Raw genomic sequence first — 22,303 nt, forward strand, 5'->3', positions numbered from 1 at the left:
AAAAAGTTGTATCATACTGTCAAGATTGGGACTTGTAGGTTACCATGATTCTGCATGCTACCATGGTGCCATAAGGTCAAGACCTCTTTAAAGATGTGGTAGATTAGAACATTTGCATACAGTGAATTTGAGTAGCTTAATTCCTCCTCCCCTCCATTGCAAGTTACCATTTAGATCCACAGCCTTCATTAATACTAAATACTACAATTATTTCTCAAATGTATTCAAAAATGTATTCTCTCAAGATACATAAAGACACACATAGTAGCCTAATAATGATATTGGGCTTTAGGGAACCTAAAACAATACATAAATTCATCCAAGCCGCTTATCAAATAGTAGACCAAATAGTAGACCTCTTGAAAAGCCTGTAGGCTAGTGCTGTTAAATAATAGCTTCTAAAATGTACATTAATACAGGCCAGGGTTTCTACAATTGTAGCCAGATTTAGAGAACCTAAAACTCATCAATGTTGGAGTGGAGCTCATTTTGTTGATATTAATGTGTGCAGAGGGAGTTCTACTCCACGAGCCTAGTGATTGACAACTCTATCAAGTAGCAATGTGCAGTCCCTCCTACACCTCCCACTCTGACCTGTCATCGCCCATAATATGAGAATCTTCTGTGTCTCTGAAGCTTGGCAGTTTTTTCAAACTTACCTGCTCAGACGGCGGACTGGCTTTTGATAGTCCGCCAACCATGACCCGCCAAGACACAGCGACCCCAACGGGAAGCCTGAGCGCCCAGGGCCCCTCAAACACCGGTTACAACAACAACCCTGTGCCGGTACCTGTGATCACACAGAGGAACTCAAGAGACAAATGGAGCAAAAAGATGGATTTTCTTTTATCAGTCATTGGCTTCGCGGTAGACTTAGGAAACGTGTGGAGATTTCCATACATTTGTTACCAAAATGGAGGCGGTAAGAGTTTTTCTAATTCTTTAATTATTTGCTTTCTATTTTAGTGGGCTAATCTATGACCTTACTTACATGTATGTGGTCTCCTCTTTCTTGATATTAGATACGATAGTAGGCTGAATATAATTATTAACAATTATTATTCAGATAGCATATGTTTGGAATGAAGGATTTGATAAGGATAGTGGCTCTCATGCGCGCACTTGGGTAGGCTATACCTCCTGCTGTCCATGGTGCTGAAATTAGCTTCACATGCTCGAGAGCCTGCAACCCACTCCAAACAAAATTACTGAAACACACTGAAGTAAATAAAGTATTGTACTACGTACAGCATAGGTTTTCCTGTTTAGAATTATTTAAATATAGCCTAGCCTATTAGGAAAGTTCATCCGCCAAGATGAGTTCGAAAAGACAGCGTTCTCAAATGGACTAGTTTAAAATGTCACAAATGTTGTCGGACGCGGTACTGATTGAGGCTACAAAACATAGGCCTGCCTCTAATCTGATCAGTGTTATGGAAAACGGAAAGTGGAAAATGTCTAGCCTGTCGAGATTATAGGCTATAAATGAATTAAAAAGTAACTAAATATTGTATTTGGCTGCATAAAACCTGTTTATTTTGTATCTCATCTGTAATTATCGTTGTGTTTGCACCTCATTTGTAGAAGGCTACCGTTTGCGGTTTGACTAGAGGGAATATTTCACTTGTTGCACTAATTTAATGCACCATACAGTGGCATAAATGCTTCTTTTTTTTTTTTTGTATCTGTACTCTACTTTACAATTTATATTCCTAAAGAAAATCATGTACTTTTTCCTGACACCCAAAAGTACTCATTACATTTTGAATGCTTAGCAGGACATTAAAATGGTCCAATTCACGCACTTATCAAGAGAACATCCCTGGTCATCCCTACTGCCTCTGATCTGGCGGACTCACTAAACACACATGCTTCCTTTGTAAATGATGTCTGAGTGTTGCAGTGTGCCCCTGGCTATCAGTACATTTAAAAAACAAGAAAATGGTGCCGTCTGGTTTGCTTAATATAAGGAATTTTAAATTATTTATACTTTTACTTTTGATACTTAAGTATATTTTAGCAATTACATTTACTTTTGATACTTAAGTATATTTAAAACCAAATATTTTTAGACTTTTACTCAAGTAGTATTTTACTGGGTGGCTTTAACTTTTACTCATTTTCTATTAAGGTATCTTTACTCTTACTCAAGTAGCACAATTAGGTACTTTTCCCACCACTGTCTAAATGTAGGCAAGACCATGTATCAGTTTGCATGTAACTTCTGTTCTGAATAAATATTTGTTTTAAGTTATAAAATGTGTAGGGATATACAGAAACCCCTACACTCTTAGAAAAAAAGGTTCCAAAAGGGTTATTTGGCTGTATCTGTAGGAGAACCCTTTTTGGTTTCAGGTAGAACCCTTTGTACCCTCCATGTAGAACTCTCTGTGGAAAGGGTTCTACCTGGAACCAAAAAGGGTTCTTCAAAGGGTTCTTCTATGGGGACAGCCGAAGAACCCTTTTTGGTTCTAGATAACACCTTTTTTTTTTCTAAGAGTGTACCAATCATTTGACAGATGGTCTGATTAAAAAGCAAAGACATTTCGAATCTTTGGATGATATGAATGTAATTAATTTCAATTAAAAAACTGTCGCCAAAACATAGAGGCTATGCACATATATTTGAGCAAAAATATTTCCCTTTGAACAAAATACAAAAAAGTCGTTAAAGTGTATTTAAAGGGCCAATCTGCAGTTGCTACATCCATTTTTGGACTTATAAATTCATGTTACTTACCCATTGATTCTTGAAGAATAACTTATAAGTGCCTCATGATCGCTTAGTTCAACTGTCGTGCCTCATCATAACCCAACATATAAGCATGTGTTAATCCAATGTTTGTAAACAAAGTAAATGTAAAGAAACACTATTTATCCTCAAAACATGGTTAAAACGATAATTTTAATATCATGAATGGTCAGTCCTTGCATCCATTGCTCTGTCTATACATTTTAGAGTGGTTAGATTTCTCCATTCCCATCCCTCAGCTTTTTGCCGTAACAGGGGCGGGGAAAACGGGTTGTTATTGTTTTAACTGCTGATTACTTCGTTAAAGATAAACACTAGACCTAAAGCATCCAGGTATAATGTCGATGTCCGCATCCCCATAAAAGTCTGTCAGTTGAAACTAGAGATATCCGCCGATGTCGCACTTCCGCATCTGCAGTGAAAGGTGACAGAGCTAGAGCGGTGTTTGTCAGACCATGAAACATCCCCAAAATTGGTCTTCTTACAAAATCGTCTGTAGCGTCCGAACGATTTGGCCAAACGGTTTGACCCCTCTATGGAAAGATGAGACTCTCACGAACACCATGGTGTTCTCCGTTTTGCTCTATGACCCCCAAAAGCATTTTGTTTTGCTTTAGGACGCCCACAGGCCTCACAAGACTCATCTGAAGGTCACCGGTACCAGTTGAAAAAATGAATTGAAGTATATCTGGAGACTGTTTAGAGCCAAAAATAACATAACAAAAAAAGAAAATTATGTTTCCAGATCTTTCTTATATCTGTCAGATATAGGACAGACACTTCAGAACAAACTTCCTTTAGATTTTTTATGGGGACTATCTGTTGTTCCATGTAGTGAATATGTTATTCAATGCGTTTGTATGGGCTAATAGCAGTAAGGCCAAATAAAAATGTTCGCCCCCCAGTTTATTATGAGTTAATAATAATGTATGAGCCTTTTAATGTTATAGCTTATAAATAATATGTTCTGTCTCTCTATGCATAACATTTCAACTGTCTTAAACTGGCTGCTCATTATGAAATGGTTACAATACATTATAAAGGGGTCATACATGACTTAAAAGTCTTACATACATTATAACTGCATGTCTTACAATTCATCATCATAATGTGTTACATGTGATACCAGATTTCCTTACATATTAAACTACCAAGTAGTAAAAGTAACAATTTGCAAAGTGACTGTCCTTCCTAATGCATCTCACATCTTGTGCATCTGACACTTGTGCTGTGGCAATAGCCTGGGGATGAGGTTAGGCCTACATCTTCATCAACACAATGGGATCTCCGTATAGTAATGAGTCAGACCTGTGATTTTCCCTCTTTACATCTCTGTACAGGGGCTTTCCTCATCCCCTACATTGTCATGGCCATCTTTGGAGGGGTGCCACTATTTTACATGGAACTGGCCCTGGGACAGTTCCACAGAACTGGTGCCATATCCATATGGAAACACATATGCCCCATCTTCAAAGGTAGGACTAGCATCATATACAGTGAGGGAAAAAAAGTATTTGATCCCCTGCTGATGATCAGTCTATAATTTTAATGGTAGGTTTATTTGAACAGTGAGAGACAGAATAACAACAAAACAATCCAGACAAATGAATGTCAAAAATGTTATGAATTGATTTGCATTTTAATGAGGGAAATAAATATTTGACCCCTCTGCAAAACATGACTTAGTACTTGGTGGCAAAACCCTTGTTGGCAATCACAGAGGTCAGACGTTTCTTGTAGTTGGCCACAAGGTTTGCACACATCTCAGGACGGATTTTGTTCCACTCCTCTTTGCAGATCTTCTCCAAGTCATTACGGTTTCGAGGCTGACGTTTGGCAACTTGAACCTTCAGCTCCCTCCACAGATTTTCTAAGGGATTAAGGTCTGGAGACTGGCTAGGCCACTCCAGGACCTTAATGTTCTTCTTCTTGAGCCACTCCTTTGTTGCCTTGGCCGTGAGTTTTGGGGCGTTGTCATGCTGGAATACCCATCCACGACCCATTTTCAATGCCCTGGTTGAGGGAAGGAGGTTCTCACCCAAGATTTGATGGTACATGGCCCCGTCCATCGTCCCTTTGATGCGGTGAAGTTGTCCTGTCCCCTTAGCAGAAAAACACCCCCAAAGCATAATGTTTCCACCTCCATGTTTGACGGTGGGGATGGTTTTCTTAGGGTCATAGGCAGCATTCCTCCTCCTCCAAACACGGCGAGTTGAGTTGATGCCAAAGAGCTTGGTTTTGGTCTCATCTGACCACAACACTTTCACCCAGTGCTCCTCTGAATCATTCAGATGTTCATTGGAAAATGCATTTTATTGCATGACATAAGTATTTGATACATCAGAAAAGCAGAACTTAATATTTGGTACAGAAACCTCTCCTCTGAATCATTCAGATGTTCATTGGCATATTTCAGACGGCCCTGTATATGTGCTTTCTTGAGCAGGGGGACCTTGCGGGCACTGCATGATTTCAGTCCTTCACGGCGTAGTGTGTTACCAATTGTTTTCTTGGTGACTATGGTCCCAGCTGCCTTGAGATCATTGACAAGATCCTCCCGTGTAGTTCTGGGCTGATTCCTCACCGTTCTCATGATCATTGCAACTCCACGAGGTGAGATCTTGCATGGTGCCCCAGGCCGAGGGAGAATGACAGTTATTTTGTGTTTCTTCCATTTGCGAATAATCGCACCAACTGTTGTCACCTTCTCACCAAGCTGCTTGGCGATGGTCTTGTAGCCCATTCCAGCCTTATGTAGGTCTGCAATCTTGTCCCTGACATCCTTGGAGAGCTCTTTGGTCTTGGCCATGGTGGAGAGTTTGGAATCTGATTGATTGATTGCTTCTGTGGACAGGTGTCTTTTATACAGGTAACAAACTGAGATTAGGATCACTCCCTTTAAGAGTGTGCTCCTAATCTCAGCTCATTACCTGTATAAAAGACACCTGGAAGCCAGAAATCTTTCTGATTGAGAGGGGGTCAAATACTTATTTCCCTCATTAAAATGCAAATCAATTTATAACATTTTTGACATGCGTTTTTCTGGATTTTTGCTTTCTCTCACTGTTGAAATAAACCTACCATTAAAGTTATAGACTGATCATTTCTTTGTCAGTGGGCAAACATACAAAATCAGCAGGGGATAAAATACTTTTTTCCCTCACTGTACAAAACAACCCACCTCACAACCACACACCAGTTCACATCTTTACATTACTTGCATACTACACATCTTCTTCTCAAGATCACGTGACCCTTGCTGTTGACAATTCAACAGTTTATTGATAAGGTAACTATGGAATAATTTGGAAAGTGGGTCAATTGAAAGGTAAAGTACAGTACAGTCCTCAGTATATGAAACTTATACTAGGCCTATAACAACATAGTAATTGGTCATTTCAAAATGGCATATTCGGACTATTTGCATAGAGGCACATGTTTCTAATCTCTGATCTCACTGATCCATCTGTCCATGGTTTCAGGCATTGGGTATGCGATCTGTATCATCGCGTTGTATGTCTCCTTCTACTACAACACCATCATCGCCTGGGCACTCTTCTACTTCTACTCATCCTTCGCCAGCGTCCTGCCCTGGACCAACTGTGACAACGCGTGGAACACTGAAAACTGCACCAACTACTTCCTGAAAGATAACGTGACCTGGAACAACTACTCCAGGTCACCTGCTGAGGAATTTTACACGTAAGTGCATGTAAGTGGCAGACAGCACAGGGAATACGTTACCATGATCTTGAATAGCCACGTCAATGGGTTGACATCGTTGTTATCATTTCATTGCATTCAAGTGTTTCAACATCATTCTCATTGTATTGTCATTTAAATGTTTCAATAAACACTTGCTTACAAGTGCTGAAACATGCTGTGATTATGTAAAGCTTATAGAAAACAAGAAATTCACCCAGCACACTGCTAGAAGAAATGGTGCTCCATCTATCGAACCAAAAAGATGGCTCACTTCATATATGGCCCTAGAAATGGATCTATATCGAACCACAAGGCACCCTTAGTTTTAGCAGTGTAGGTAAGCCTACAGGTAAAGGTAAGTAAATGTAAATACAGTACTAATGTATTTTTCCACTACAGGAGGAATGTTCTGGAGATCCACAAGTCCGATGGGCTGCATAACGTGGGGGGTGTTCGCTGGCAGCTGATGCTCTGCCTCTTTCTCATCTTCACTATCGTTTACTTTAGTCTCTGGAAGGGAGTGAAGACATCAGGGAAGGTAACATGTCCAAGCCACTCTTCCAGGAAACCGTATCAGTGTGAGGGGGATAATTTCCGGATCCTTGTTGTACATTGTAGCAAAACGGCTGTGGTTTGTACCGTTCCGGGTCATCCGGCCCCAAGGCTAACGCACTAGCCACAGATAAATATTTCAGTTGGGGGTGTTCATAATGGGCTTATCAAGACTAGGGTCATTACAATGCAATGTCCAGTGTGATTTACTTGGCTATAATCTCCATTGATCTTCCCTTCTCATCTCTCCCCCATCTCTTTCTCTCTCTCTCTCTCTCTCTGCTGCTTTGCCCGTCCCGTGCCAGGTAGTGTGGGTGACGGCCACCTTGCCCTATGTGGTGCTCTTCATCCTGTTGATCCGTGGTGCCACCCTACCAGGTGCATGGAAGGGAGTGGTCTTCTACCTAAAGCCCAAATGGGAGAAACTCTTCGAGACCAGTGTGAGTTATAGAGACGAAACACAGAACACTTGTCCATTATCACATCAATTCCATATGATCATCAGTTTGGAGCGGGAAACACTAAAATAGCGTGACGAATTTCTCAGTATTGTCTGATTATTTTGGTATAGTTTCAAATGACAATTTGTTTATTACAGTGAGCGGGCAAAATTTGCAATAGGATGTTATAATGTCATTATTTGGTTGTACAGATGCAGTAATTTTTTTACGTGTGTCACAGCATAGCATTTTGCACTCGCCTGTGTCAAAATCTGTGAAAGAAAGAGGATATGGCATTTGTTATTTCAATTTGACCTTTCGCTAAGCCCCGCCCCATAATTTTGGCCAACCTGCAGTGCTCCAATGGATAGCAACTGTAGTAGAGTCCGACACCTCGGACAAGCTCACGTTTAAATTGCGTGAAAGCCAGTGAGGCTATGGCAAAAACTGAGAGATTTCTTCAAAAAATGTATGTTTAAATGGCAAAATAATTTAACAGTGCACCAGAAGTACTTGCTACTGTGACTCCTGAAATGCAGAGCCTGTTGATGGAGTATTTTTTGAATCCGAAATTATACTTTTGTTACATTTTTTGCTTGCTCAGCTGGTTAGCTAACTCTCACTCTCATTGACCACTAAATGTTGCTAACGCTAGCTAGCCACTTAATATAACTTGTTTTCTGGGAGAGGCTACTCTATACGGACACGCTGCTGAGAGTTGAGTGTGGAGATGAATGGATTCGGTTCAGTCAGTAATCCTGATGAGCCCTTCCCAGCTAGTTTATACTAGCTAGCTGGCAACAACAGCTGCATGGCGCTAGTTAAAACTTGTAAAAGAAAGTTATGTTTATTTCGAGAATAGCTTGTAGTATTGGTCACCATCTACAATTTGTTCCATCCCACTTCATTTTATTTCGAATAGGATAGCAGCCTACAGTACATGAGAAATAACTTGTAATATTGGTAGTAACCATCTGGATGTCACGGTGATACAGTCTACACTGCTCAATGGGGAGAGTTTGCGCTGCAAGCCGGCAACACAACAACACGGGGCATAGTGTCTGTCGCTCCCGCTTGCTGCAGTAAGGAGAGGATAGCTGCTAGATATTGTAGCCAATATCAGGCCAGTGTGACAGCTAAATCACATTTATTGTAGTGATTTTCACCAAAAATGTACAACTATGGCATTAACATCTAATGTTACATTTTAGTAAAAATAATAATATATACTATTACCAGAGGTGGGACAAAGTCATTGTTATGCAAGTCACAAGTAAGTCTCAAGTCTTTGCCCTCGAGTCCCAAATCAAGTCGAGTCAAAGATGAGGCAAGTCCCAAGTCGAGTCAAAAGTCAAAGCCATCAAGTCTCAAGTCGAGTCCAAAGTCCTACATTTTAGTTTCGAGTCATTTCAAGTCCTCTTAGCAAGCCTTTGCAAGTCATTACAAGTCCTCGTAGCAAGTCTTCTCGAGTCATAAGGCGCAAGTCCAAGTCAAGTCACGAGTCATTGATGTTAAAGTCCAAGTCGAGTTGCAAGTCTTTGTACATTTTGTCGAGTCGAGTCTGAAGTCATCAAATTCATGACTCGAGTCTGACTCGAGTCCAAGTCACATGACTCGAGTCCACACCTCTGACTATTACTCCGATACAAACGGAATGATTCTGAACACTCCCAAGTCCCAACTTCGGCAGAAAAGTTTCAAATTCTCGCTGAAGTTTCTAGCCACAAACTAGCTAGCTGGGAAGGGCTCATCAGGACGACTGACTGAACTCAGTGTTGCCAACTCCTCAGTAAGGAAAGTAGCTATTGGCTGTCCTAAAAGTCGCTAGAAGTCGCTCAATGACGTCATCACCTAATTTGCATAAATGGCCATGTGCATGTAATTGTGATGGACGCTGTAGGAAAGAGGAATAACGTCGTGGGAGAGACAAAAAGTGAGTAAAAAACACCCTACATTTACATCCCGCCCTGAATGTAAGCCAGGGCGGGATCAGCCAGCGGTGGCTTCCCGCATGTGCGATTCATTTGCAGTCTGGACGAGGAGGGGTGAACATCTCCTGTTCTGACTGCAGCTGGGAGGTACTGCTGCGCGAGGACTGGGCCGCCTGTGAGTGCTTTGGGTAGGGGTGGGGCCCACGGGGGTGGGGCCCACGGCAGCACCCGCTGCTCGTTGAGAAGAGTAAGACCGATACGTGCTTTCATGTCAGAGTCTCCAAAAGTCTCCAATAACACCAGAAAAAGTCGCTAGATTTGTCGCTAGTCGCTTTTTTGAAAATGTGTCGCTAGAGGGGTCTGAAAACTCGCTAAATATAGCGACAAAGTCGCTAAGTTGGCAACACTGACTGAACTGAATCCGTTTGTCTCCACTCGACTCTCACTGCGCGACAAACGTCATAAATTTGGGCACCAGGCGTGTCTTACCCTTGTTTTCTCAGAATGTATGTTAACTAGCTTTGTTAGCAATGTTATGAATACATATTTTGTCGACATCAGGATATGATTTGAGAGCACTAGTTAGCTCCTAAATGGGGAATTGGGTTTCCCGGGAAAATGTTGTCCGAGGTTGAAACAGTAACCAAGGGGCACGGGGCTTACTGAAAGGTAAATTGAATGCAGTCAAATATTTTCTCCCCATGCAAGTGCAGCATGCTGTGCTCTGCTGTGCTGTGATATGCGCCCCCAAAATACTGCATCTGTAAACTAGTTTTCTGGTTATGGGGAGGTATTTTTCTGGTCACTGTAAAGCTGTTTAAACACCCTGACCATGACATTACAAAAGATGTCAGCCTGATGTCATTGCAACCAGTATATTGGGAACAGTCTGAGTCTACCTCTACCATAACCTAACCTAGCAGGCGTTAAAAGATGCCTGAGCGGAGTCCCCACATCTGTTTTTCAGGGGAAACGGAAGTTAGGTTGAAAATACTGTATCCCTGAAAACCGTAAACATACGCTTTATGCCAACCCCGCGGAAAGTGCCTCTACCATAATGTCTTTTAACTTTGCCATCTTGCTTTCTACTCTCTGATGGTCCAGTGCTGTGTTGTTGGCTCAGTATGAGTGAGCGCTTTGGTTCAAGGGAATATGGATGAGATGAGATGCATAAATAAGCCACGCGATAATGAGATGCGTAGTTGGTTTAGATTTTTCCATTAACAAAGCCTCCCCCCACCCATTCTCTCTCACGCACACATACACTCTCTCTCTTTCGTTCTCCTCTCCCTTTCCAAGTGCATGCTTCTCTTCAGAGCTCTATCAGTACAGCTGTGAAATAAGATTTGTATGAGGCTATCATTTAGCACAAATGTCATTGGACACATAATATGCCATTTAGCAGACGCTTTTATCCAAAGCGACTTACAGTCATGCGTGCATACATTTTTACGTATGGGTGGCCCCGGGGATCGAACCCACTACCCTGGCGTTACAAGCGGCATGATCTACCAATTGAGCTACGAAGGACTATTTGTGAGCTATTCAATGAGCGCCCTATAATTTGTGCTTACGCTGCAAGTATAATGCAATATGATGTGCAATGCTTTGCTAAATTTGACATCAGCATGTATGACCCCTTTATAATGTCTTATTATCCTGACTAAAAAACAGCCAAATGTGTGTAGACATTATAAAGGCACATGCTAATAACTAGAAAAGTACATTTCATACAGAAAATGTGTATGCTTGCTAGCTTGTCTTTACATTTTTATGGTTGATAGGACAGGATAGCCTGAACATATAAAAGTTGGTTTAGTGTCTCTAGCTTGAACGGTTCAAGAGTTACTCTTACTGCTGGTGGGTTATTTTATGCAAATGTGTGCAAACTTAAATTGCTATAATTTATGATGTTTTGAAAATGTTAAAGTTGTTTTAATGTTTGCAGCTGAAATGGTTAAAGAACAGTATCATTTATAATGCACATTCTAAAGTTGGTTTAGTGTTAATAGCTTATGTGGTTTAAGTGCTAGAGTGAGTGGAATAATAGTAATGAGTATGTAAGAAATCTAGAGTGGTCTTGCCTTCAGCAAGCACATTAACTAGTAATATATTATTATATGTGCAAACTTTAATTTCAAGTGTTATCTGTGACTTATTATATACATTTCTATTAAGAAACACTGTGCACAGATATTAAATGATTTGGATACTTGGAGGGAATCAGCTGTCCAATAGAGAAACATTAGAAAATGAGAAAGTAATTAGCATTACATTTAAAGCTCCACAATAGCAGAAGATTATGAGAAATAGACAGACAGACAGACAGACAGACAGACAGAGGCTGGCTGACAGACAGGAACAGTTAGGCTTCAGTAGCTTGATATAGGTCTTTATACTGTTGAGATACACAGGGATACTATACAGGTCAAAGCACTGAATCTGATATTCTGAGATTGCAGGTAAATCCCTCAGGTTCGGTCATTTGAGTGTAATTCATCTCCATGTGTTTTGTAGGTGTGGGTAGATGCTGCGGCTCAAATCTTCTTCTCCTTGGGGCCAGGGTTTGGGGTGCTCCTTGCCCTCTCCAGCTACAACCCCTTCACAAACAACTGTTATCGGTAAGAGCTGATAATAAAACTCCCTTAAATAATAATAAATATACACTGAGTGTACAAAACATGACATACACTTTCCATGACATAGACTGACCAGTTTAATCCAGGTGAAAGCTATGATCCCTTATTGATGTCACCTGTTAAATCCACTTCAATCAATGTAGCTGAAGGGGACGAGACAGGTTAACCTCTTAAGGATCGGAACCTTTTTTTCAATTTTCACCTAAAATGACATACCCAAATCTAACTGCCTGTAGCTCAGGACCTGAAGCAAGGATATGCATATTCTTGATACCATTTGAAAGGAAACACTTTGACGTTTGTGGAAATGTGAAATTAATGTAGGAGAATATAACACATTATATCTGGTAAAAGATAATACAAACAAAAAACATGCATTTTTTTTTCTTGTTTTTTTCCATCATCTTTGAAATGCAAGAGAAAGGCCACAATATAATATTGCAGTTTAGGCGCAATTTAGATATTGGCCACTAGATGGCAGCACTGTGTGTGCAACGTTTCAGATTGATCCAGTGAAGCATTGCAATACCAGACTATTTTGTATCAAGTCTGCCCAAATGTGCCGAATTGGTCAATTGTTACATTTTCAAGTACATAACTATAAAGAACATATAAAAATGATATGGTAATACAAAATGTAAGTTTGCATAGTCCCAGGAATGTCATACATGATGGCTCATTAGCTTATACACTAACTTTCACACATCTAGATGGCCGGGCAGGGTGGGTGTGGAGCCAGAGACAGCAGGGGTTCAAACTGTAGAACCCAGTTCCTACATTTGAATATACAAATGGATTTTATCAAACAAAACGATGCTCATTTTATCTCTGGGACCCTTAGGATGACAAATCAGAGCAAGATTACTGAATGTAAGTACATTATTTACCTTCAGAGGTGAATGTATCAAACCAGTTGTCGTGATACGTTTTTTGTCATTGTGCACTCTCCTCAAACAATAGCATGGCATTTTATCACTGTAATAGCTACTGTAAATTGGACAGTGCAGTTTGATTAACAAGAATTTAAGCTTTCTGCCCATATAAGACATGTCTATGTCCTGGAAAGTTTGCTGTTACTTATGTAACAGTTTTGCTTCCGTCCCTCTCCTCGCCCCAACCTGGGCTTGAACCAGGGACTCTCTGCACACATCGACAACAGTCACCCTCGAAGCACCGTTACCCGTCGCTCCACAAAAGCCACGGCCCTTGCAGAGCAAGGGAAACAACTACTTCAAGGTCTCAGAGCGAGTGACGTCACCGATTGAAACGCTACTAGCGCGCACCGCTAACTAGCTAGCCATTTCACACCGGTTACACTTACAACAGTCATGCTAATCACATTAGCGCACGTTAGCTCAACCGTCCCGTATACGGGACACCGATCCCGTAGAAGGATTTTTAAGCCTTGAGACAATTGAGACATTGATTGTGTATGTGTGCCATTCAATGGGTGAATGGGCAAGATAAAATATTTAAGTGACTTTGAACTGGGTATGGTAGAAGGTGCCAGGCGCACCGGTTTGAGTGTGTCAAGAACTGCAACGCTGCTGGGTTTTTCACGCTCAACAGTTTCCCGTGTGTATCAAGAATGGTCCACCACCCAAAGGACATCCAGCCAACTTGACACAACTGTGTGAAGCATTGGAGTCAACGTGGGCCAGCATCCATGTGGAACACTTTCGACACCTTGTAGAGTCCATGACCCGACAAATTTGTTCTGAGGACAAAAGAGGGTGCAACTCAATATTAGGAAGGTGTTCCTAATGTTTTGTACCCTCAGTGTATCTGCCTGTGTTTACATATGCCATTTAGTAGACACCTGTATCCAAAGTTTGCATCCAAATGTACGTGCATACATTTTCGTATGGGTGGCCCCAGCGGGAATCAAACCCACAAACCTGGCATTGCTAGCGCCACACACTACCAACTGAGCCACACACCTGTGAGAGCATAGGAAACTGTCAACCACATCAATCACCTCCAAACAAGTAAAAAGTTCAAACTAGAATGACTCAGAGGAGGTAAGTGTGTCCAGGATGGAAGAGGAGGCTGCTCCTCCTGAATGCCCCATTCACCAGTGATGTAGGAGTATATTGTATGGCTGGATCTCCACGGTAGCGTTTCCAATCTCTCTCATAAAAGGCCGTCATGCATTGACATCCAGTGACAAAAACATGCGTCTTAGGAAGCCTAACTATAGCCCTCACTTTTATTCGCATCAGCCCTGTGTCGTCGGGGAGGTAGGAAACACCGGCCAATCAAGGCGATTTGTTTATGATGTGTTGAATAGATGAGCTCAAATGGATGTCCCACAGCAACTCTTTAAGACAATGTAATTACAATTATGAGAAGGGAGTGGTGAGTCCAGCATAGTGGGAGATGAATGGATCACGGGGCTCTCCTGAAGAAATTGAATTGTATGCTCCTTGTAAGACAGCTGTCATGTGCATGGTTAATGTGATTAGTACAGTAACAGTGGCACACATGAGGAAACAATGGCACTGCTGCTTCTCAGAGAACTTCATGAATCACACAGAATCTGAATAGACTTACTCTTGCTGACAGGGTTATCTTAATGAAAAGAAAGTGAATGCCCACTCCATAGAAATAGAAATGGCATTTAGAATACTGTACATCTCAATGGTCCACTCACTGTTTGTGTTTGCTTGCTAGCAAGTGAGCTCAGTCAAGAACATGTCTTACAAAGGCAATCCATTTTGGGGACAGTTGCTCCATTTACAAAATCCCAATGTAACCACTGTTCACAACCAAACCAGAGAAAGGTATAAATGAATGAATGACAATACTTGAGATGATCAGACAGGCACCATGTTTGTCTCTATGTTGTGACGCCGTAGTGATGCCATAGTGACCAGCCTGGTGAACTGCCTGACCAGCTTCATGTCTGGGTTTGTGATCTTCACTGTGCTCGGGTATATGGCAGAGAAGAGAAATGTGAATGTGGAGGATGTAGCCAGAGACAAAGGTTAGTGGCCAAAACTCTTCTAGATAAACCACGTTTAAAAAAAACGTTTTCCCAATACCTGTTTTAAGTGTATTTGTATGTTTTTTTAAATACTGCTGTAACTGACTGTACATGTTCAATAGGAATTTATTTATATATATACTACAATAGTAGGAGATTGCAGCCTTTAGATTGTTATCAACATGGGATTTACCCCCACCAACACCTCATTCCCAGGTCCAAGCCTACTCTTCATCACCTATCCCGAGGCCATAGCCAACATGACAGGGTCAACGTTCTTCGCCATAATCTTCTTTGTGATGATGATCACTCTTGGGCTCGACAGCACGGTATGACAGAACTTGGGTTGAAGTGTCTCATCAAAAGAATGAGACTTGCCTAACTTGATGTAAACAGATTATCCCTGAACTTTGGTCATACAGTACCAGTCAAAAGTTTGGACAAAACTGACTCATTCCAGGGTTTTTCTTTATGTTCTACATTGTAGAATAATAGTGAAGACATCAAAACTAGAAATAATACATATGGAATCATGTAGTAACCAAAAAAGTGTTAAACAAATTTAGATTTGAGATTCTTCAAATAGCCACCCTTTGCCTTGATGACAGCTTTTCACACTCTTGGCATTCTCTCAACCAGCTTCATTAGGTAGTCACCTGGAATGCATTTCGATTAACAGGTGTGCCTTGTTAAAAGTTAATTTGTGGAATTCCTTCTTAATGCTTTTAAGCAAATCAGTTGTGTTGTGACAAGGTAGGGGTGGTATACAGAAGATAGCCCTATTTGGTAAAAGACCAAGTTCATATTATGGCAAGAACAGCTCAAATAAGCAAAGAGAAACGACAGTCCATCATTACTTTAAGACATGAAGGTCAGTCAATCTGGAAAATGTCAAGAACTTTGAAAGTTTCTTCAAGTGCAGTCGCAAAAACCATCAAGCGCTATGATGAAACTGTCTCTCGTGAGGACCGCCACAGGAAAGGAAGACCCAGAGTTACCTCTGCTGCAGAGGATAAGTTCATTAGAGTTAACTGCACCTCAGATTGCAGCCCAAATAAATGCTTCACAGAGTTCAAGTAACAGATACATCTCAACATCAACTGTTCAGAGGAGACTGTGTGAATCAGGCCTTCATGGTCGAATTGCTGCAAAGAAACTACTACTAAAGGACACCAATAAGAAGAATAGACTTGCTTCGGCCAAGAAACACGAGCAATGGTCATTAGACCGGTGGAAATCTGTCCTTTGGTCTGATGAGTCCAAATTTGAGATTTTTCCAACCGCCGTGTCTTTGTGAGACACAGAGTAGGTGAACGGATGATCTCCGCATGTGTGGTTCCCAACATGAAGCATGGAGGAGGTGGTGTGATGGTGTGGGGGTGCTTTGCTGGTGACACTGTCTGTGATTTATTTAGAATTCAAGGCACACTTAACCAGCATGGCTACCACAGCATTCTGCAGCGATATGCCACCCCATCTGGTTTGCGCTTAGTGGGACTATCATTTGTTTTTCAACAGGACAATGACCCAAAACACACCTCCAGGCTGTGTAAGGGCTATTTGACCAAGAAGGAGAGTGATGGAGTGCTCCATCAGATGACCTGGCCTCCACAATCACCCGACCTCAACCCAATTGAGATGGTTTGGGATGAGTTGGACCGCAGAGTGAAGGAAAAGCAGCCAACAAGTGCTCAGCATATGTGGGAACTCCTTCAAGACTGTTGGAAAAGCATTCCTCATGAAGCTGGTTGACAGAATGCCAAGAGTGTGCAAAGCTGTCATCAAGGCAAAGGGTGGCTACTTTGAAGAATCTCAAATATAAAATATATTTTGATTTGTTTAACACTTTTTGTTTACTACATGATTCCATATGCGTTATTTCATAGTTTTGATATCTTCACTATTATTTTACAATGTAGAAAATAGTAAAAATATAGAAAAACCGTTGAATGAGTAGTTGTGTCCAAACTTTTGACTGGTACTGTATGTAATCATGTTCATTGATGTGGCCCTCTCTCATCTCTGTCTCAGTTTGGAGGACTGGAGGCTATCATTACTGCTGTGATGGATGAATACCCTGATTACCTGGCGAACAGACGGGAGCTGTTTGTACTGGGCTTGGTTGTTGTGTGCTTTTTGGGCTCCCTCAGCACCCTTACCAATGTAGGTAACATGTAAATAAGAATGTAGTACTTTGAAGACACAAACTTTACGACAGTAAAATAAATATCATTTAGGGCACTTGAGGGATCTGGAAGCTCCTGATTCAACAGTAGTCGTTATAAGATGGCACAGGATAAATTATATAATTACATTTGAATAGAAACAAATAATAAATTAACAATCTATACTAGTTTGATCAACTTGTCCTGAATGAACCTTTCGCCACATAAGTGACAGGCATGTGTTTCTCTCAGGGCGGGGCCTATGTGGTTAAACTGCTGGAGGAATTTGGGGTGGGTTCCTCCATCATTGCTGTTGGTTTTCTTGAGGCCATCGCCGTTTCCTGGTTCTATGGTAAGAATGGTGATTTAATGGTGATAATCCATCTTACGCTTCCTATACTCCCAGTAGTATCTTGCATGAGACAGAAATCCTCATTTATGTTTTCTTGTGGTTGTAAAAACAGAAGTAATGCATTACGCTTCCTACTGACTCCTAAATCATATGGACAAAAATAAATTGTTCAGGTTTCACATGACAAGAAACTGTTTTTATAGTTATTTTTTCAAATTCTTATCATAGTGTTGTTGAATACTCTCTTTTCAATTTGTATTGCTTTCAGGTATCACGAGATTCAGCAATGACATTAAATCCATGTTAGGCTATTCTCCTGGATTATTCTGGAAGGTGTGCTGGGTGGCCATCAGTCCTGCATTTCTAGCGGTAAGCAGAAACGGAGGGCAACCAACCGATAAAATTTGAAATTATGGAATATATTGTCAAATGTACTACTGGATCCCCATTAAAGGAAGCTTTGTCATCATACCATCATTCTAGACATTTAAAACTGATTTAACAGTGTTAATCATCCATTATTTCACAAATCTGACGCACATCAGGTGACTCAATCTGATTGACCTACAGCTCCCTGTCACAGAGTTTCTGTAACGTATACACTAGGAGTCAGGAAGCAGGTGCAGAAGGTGAGTTTAATAATGAGAATAAGCAGATAAACAAAACAGGAGAAGCGTACTGAATGTGAACAAAACCAATACTGCCTGAAGATTGAGGCTACTGAGGGCTAAATAAAAGGGACGTAATCAAGGTAATGATGAAGTCCAGGTGTGCATAACGATGGGGAGCCGGTGTGCGTACTGATGGTTGCCAGGTGTGCATAATGTGGGTTGCCAGGACCGGTGGCTAGTAGACCGGCGACGTCGAGCGCCGGAGAGGGAACGGGAGTAGGCGTGACAGTTTTTTGTAAACCTCTTATATATCGCAAATGTCAAATCCTCCACATGGCCCTTTCTGGTAACCTGCCCTGTCCGGATCAATGGACATGGCAGGTTAAATGACATGGGTGGATGGTCAGTGTAGGATCAGATGTGCTAACATTTCATTTGGACTTTGCTAGAGATTGTATGGTAATACTTTGCTTAAAGCCTGCAGCTATTACGCTTTGCAACTTGTAATAAGCATGTATCAGCCTTTAAGTGGCTTAAAATGCGGCTTGTAAAATGCTATGTCTCTTAAGTATCAACATTTCAACTGACTCAAAATGGCTCTTATTTAATCAGGCTCATTATGATATGATTATAAGACATTATAAGAGGGTCATAAATGTTCATGACAAGTACTACAATGTATTATAACAACACCATCATGTATTATACGTGCAGACTTTCAGTAAAGTGTTACCAACCATATTTTTCAGCATAGAACCCTTCTCCATCTTCAATTCTTCACTCTGGAAGTAAAGGACACACAGCTCCCTCCAGCCTCAATGGCTCATATTCTCCAATCCTTTTCCTCTAAATGTCAATTTCATTCACCTGCATAACGTAATATCCCTGCCTCCACTTTGCATACATCTCCTTTAATCTCTCTTAGCCTTCCGCTGCTGAAAGAGCTGTCATTTTCACTGAGCGAGCTTCTTTATTATTCCCCCTATTCTGTATGGGCTAAATTGTTTCTGCTTTCATATCCCTCGATGGTCTGTGATAAGCTCGTAAAATAAAGATAGAAATGTTTATGTATTGAAATGGCTTTTCTGCTCTTTTTTTTAGGCACACAGGCATCTAATAGGGTGCATGCCGTTGTCACATATGTGAATTCTAATTGAGAAAAATATGAGCATGACATTTGAGACTTGACATTACTGTTTGTCTTTGTCTCTCTGCTTTCACAGTATATAATAGTGAGCTCCCTGCTCAAGCCACCCCCCCTCCAACTCTTTGACTACAAGTACCCAGACTGGAGCATCACGGTGGGCTACATCATCGGTGCCTCCTCCTTTATGTGGATCCCTATCTATATGGTCTACAAGCTGGTGTGGACCCCCGGATCACTGAAACAGGTCTGGACCTCTAATGGACTCATGTACTGTGTTGGCTATTGACAAGAAATGGATGTGTAGTGTGTGGTCAGTGTGACTTATTTTCCTAAAAAGAAGCACATAGTTAATATATTTCAATATGTGATGAGTGGATGGCAAATGGTTTAATTAACCATACACACTTGTTGTTATCTCTTGTTACTTGTTCCCAGCGCCTAGCCGTGTGTCTGAGACCTGAGAGGACCATTATGCCAGAGATCCACACAGACTCCCTCAACATGAGTCCTGTTCCATAGAAGCACCTATGTTGCCAAGAACCCAGCCAGGCACATTATGTCACTACCAATATTCTCCTGAACAAGAACCAACTCAGCAGATACAGATCAATCTCATGGAGTGTTCAACTAGTCTTTTTGTTGTAGCTCAGTGAGTACAATAAACACAAATTGTCTGCAAGAGGGGACTTTAATGTAAAGAGAAAACATTTAATATGAATTAATATTCAGTCTGAAAGCGTCCTTCAAATACTGTCAGTATACAGTTTATTTTGGACATAAAAATGTAGGTCTGATCACAAGACAGATTTCTACAGCTATCTTACTAAGATAAGGTTGTAAGACTGAAGGACACGATGCAGTCACTTAATCATCAATTACTTCTTTCTGTTACATTATTAACAGTTAAAAAACATGACCCAGTCACATTAAATTACCCTTGCATGTTTTTTTTTAATGATGTACCCTTTTAAGCAACCACAGTGAGAACCAGCTTTGGAAATTGTCTCATCAAAATCCCAAAACATTACATGCAGTGGAGATTTTTAAAGAAAAGTATCTTGTGTGTTGAAGAATTAATTCAATAAGATAAATAAACAGAAAACGTTTACTAATAACTGGTTTTCATACAAAGAATAGCAGATAATGTAATTTGTTCTGTGTGATAAGTAAAGTTACGCTGTGTGGCTGACGAATGGTTGATGTCTTAAAGGTTTTTTCAACAGATTTTAACCGACAATAGTTCCTCACCAACATGCAAGTTAAAAGGATTACCTCAAATAATGCAGTTAGCAGATGAGACCAAATACGCTGCTAAAAGTATTTCCTTTTTGGTTATGCTTTATTTCATAGTCCGCTATTTACCTGGAATTTACTTGGAAATAAAGGTGAAATGGTAATCACATAATTATTGTTACATAATTGGTATCCTGGGTGGTACCAATTATTTAGATATACACTAGATGACTAATTGGGGGCGCTGTGTTGAAGCCACTGTGCCTCCATCTTGGCACTCCACCACTGTTGAAAAAAATATTTAGAAAGCTATAGAAATGCATATATTAATGTCTACATTCGTTTTTGCAACATGTATTCTATTACACACCTTAATGCATTATATTAAATTATATTATGTGAGCTAAACATAAAAAATAAAAATAAATATTCAAACATTTCCCTTAAAGCATCACTACAACAAAAAATAAATACATGTAATTTTGTCCTTAAAACATTTAATTGAAATACTGTCGAATTCCATTCATTCCTATGGATGACGGCTCATACTGGGGAGTGCCAATATGGCCGACCGGTGGCATCAAAGCCTCTTAATGGCCAATACATAGCGTCAGCAATCCAGGGTTTATATACATGATTGGTTGGTACCCATCTTTAGCAGTTTCTTGGTATATACCAGTTACAATGGGACTACAAAATCAATTGTTAACTTATTTTCTCCTAAGTGTTTGTTGTTGGGATAAACAACTTCCGGTGTTTTCTGCCTTAAATCTGCCTAAATATTGTAGATACGTCAATGCATTATAAACTCTGTATTGATATTGTGCCTCTCCAGACAAACTATTATTATAATTTTTTCTCTGTGATAACACTGTTTGAACTGTTACTCAATCCCAAATCAAACCCTATCAGAGATTGTAACATGTTTCCATTAACTCTCAACCTTTGTTTAATTTATCTCCAGAGAATAATGTGATGAGTCGTTTTAATTATGCTATATAATATTTGGAATGTTTTGTGATTTCAGTCCACCTTTCTAAATAGAAAAGGAAGCAGGTCCCTGTATTTGTAGGATGTGACGGCAACTTTCTCGTATACATGTAATGAGAAGTAAAAATAAAAAAACTAAATATATAAACGTGTATTACATCCTTGTGTTTTTGTCCTTCTTCTTGAGCTAACTATTCATTTTTACAACAACAAAACCATCTTAATGTGCCACATTTCAACGAACCATATTTTCCACTGATTTGATTGCTTGCTGCTGTTCAACTTGACTGAAACAGTAAATGTAAATAAATGTGCAGAGCTGAACATGTGCCGAAGTAGGGATGGCCGTTATTGATAGCTGTCCCTCTCATGTCATTGTGGTAGCTGTCGCTGTACACCTCAATGAGAGATTCTAATTAACAGCCTGATTTGCAATATCCAGAAACGATCAAAATACAAGGTAATAGAACGGCTTCAAATGGTTTTAATGAAATGTTTTATTAAACAGACACCCCCCCCATCCTAACCCATAGTCCCCCACACACAGCCCTGCTAAGCAAGGCTTGATCACGTCGAGGACCTCTGGTATGAGAAGAAGAGAATATCAATGGGATTGGACAATTACTCATTTGGGTATTTCTACAGAGGGGAGCTGAGTGTCACACATCAAAGCTCCTTTGTGTGGGCCATTGCAGTAGAGTTGTCTCAAACAGACCTGCAGAAGAGACACATGAAAGGAGTGCTGGCTCAATGGCTGCTCTTTTATTACCATCAGTGATGAACAGCTCAGCAAACTTCAC

The 22,303-nt window shown here is 40.5% G+C and overlaps 1 protein-coding gene across 1 annotated transcript; it reads left to right on the forward strand.

Moving 5' to 3' along the window:
* The first annotated feature begins 668 nt into the window (after positions 1 to 668).
* On the forward strand, positions 669 to 21,030 carry LOC121550923 (sodium-dependent serotonin transporter-like). The gene is made up of 13 exons (XM_041863370.1): positions 669 to 922; positions 4,093 to 4,227; positions 6,235 to 6,454; positions 6,857 to 6,995; positions 7,315 to 7,449; positions 11,898 to 12,001; positions 14,878 to 15,005; positions 15,222 to 15,334; positions 17,037 to 17,168; positions 17,423 to 17,522; positions 17,791 to 17,891; positions 19,357 to 19,524; positions 19,716 to 21,030. The coding sequence occupies exons 1-13, from the start codon at positions 700 to 702 to the stop codon at positions 19,797 to 19,799; spliced, it is 1,782 nt and encodes a 593-aa protein (XP_041719304.1). The 5' UTR covers positions 669 to 699; the 3' UTR covers positions 19,800 to 21,030.
* The last annotated feature ends 1,273 nt before the right edge of the window (positions 21,031 to 22,303 follow it).

This window comes from Coregonus clupeaformis, chromosome 18 (assembly GCF_020615455.1).
Source record: "Coregonus clupeaformis isolate EN_2021a chromosome 18, ASM2061545v1, whole genome shotgun sequence".
Taxonomy (NCBI): domain Eukaryota; kingdom Metazoa; phylum Chordata; class Actinopteri; order Salmoniformes; family Salmonidae; genus Coregonus; species Coregonus clupeaformis.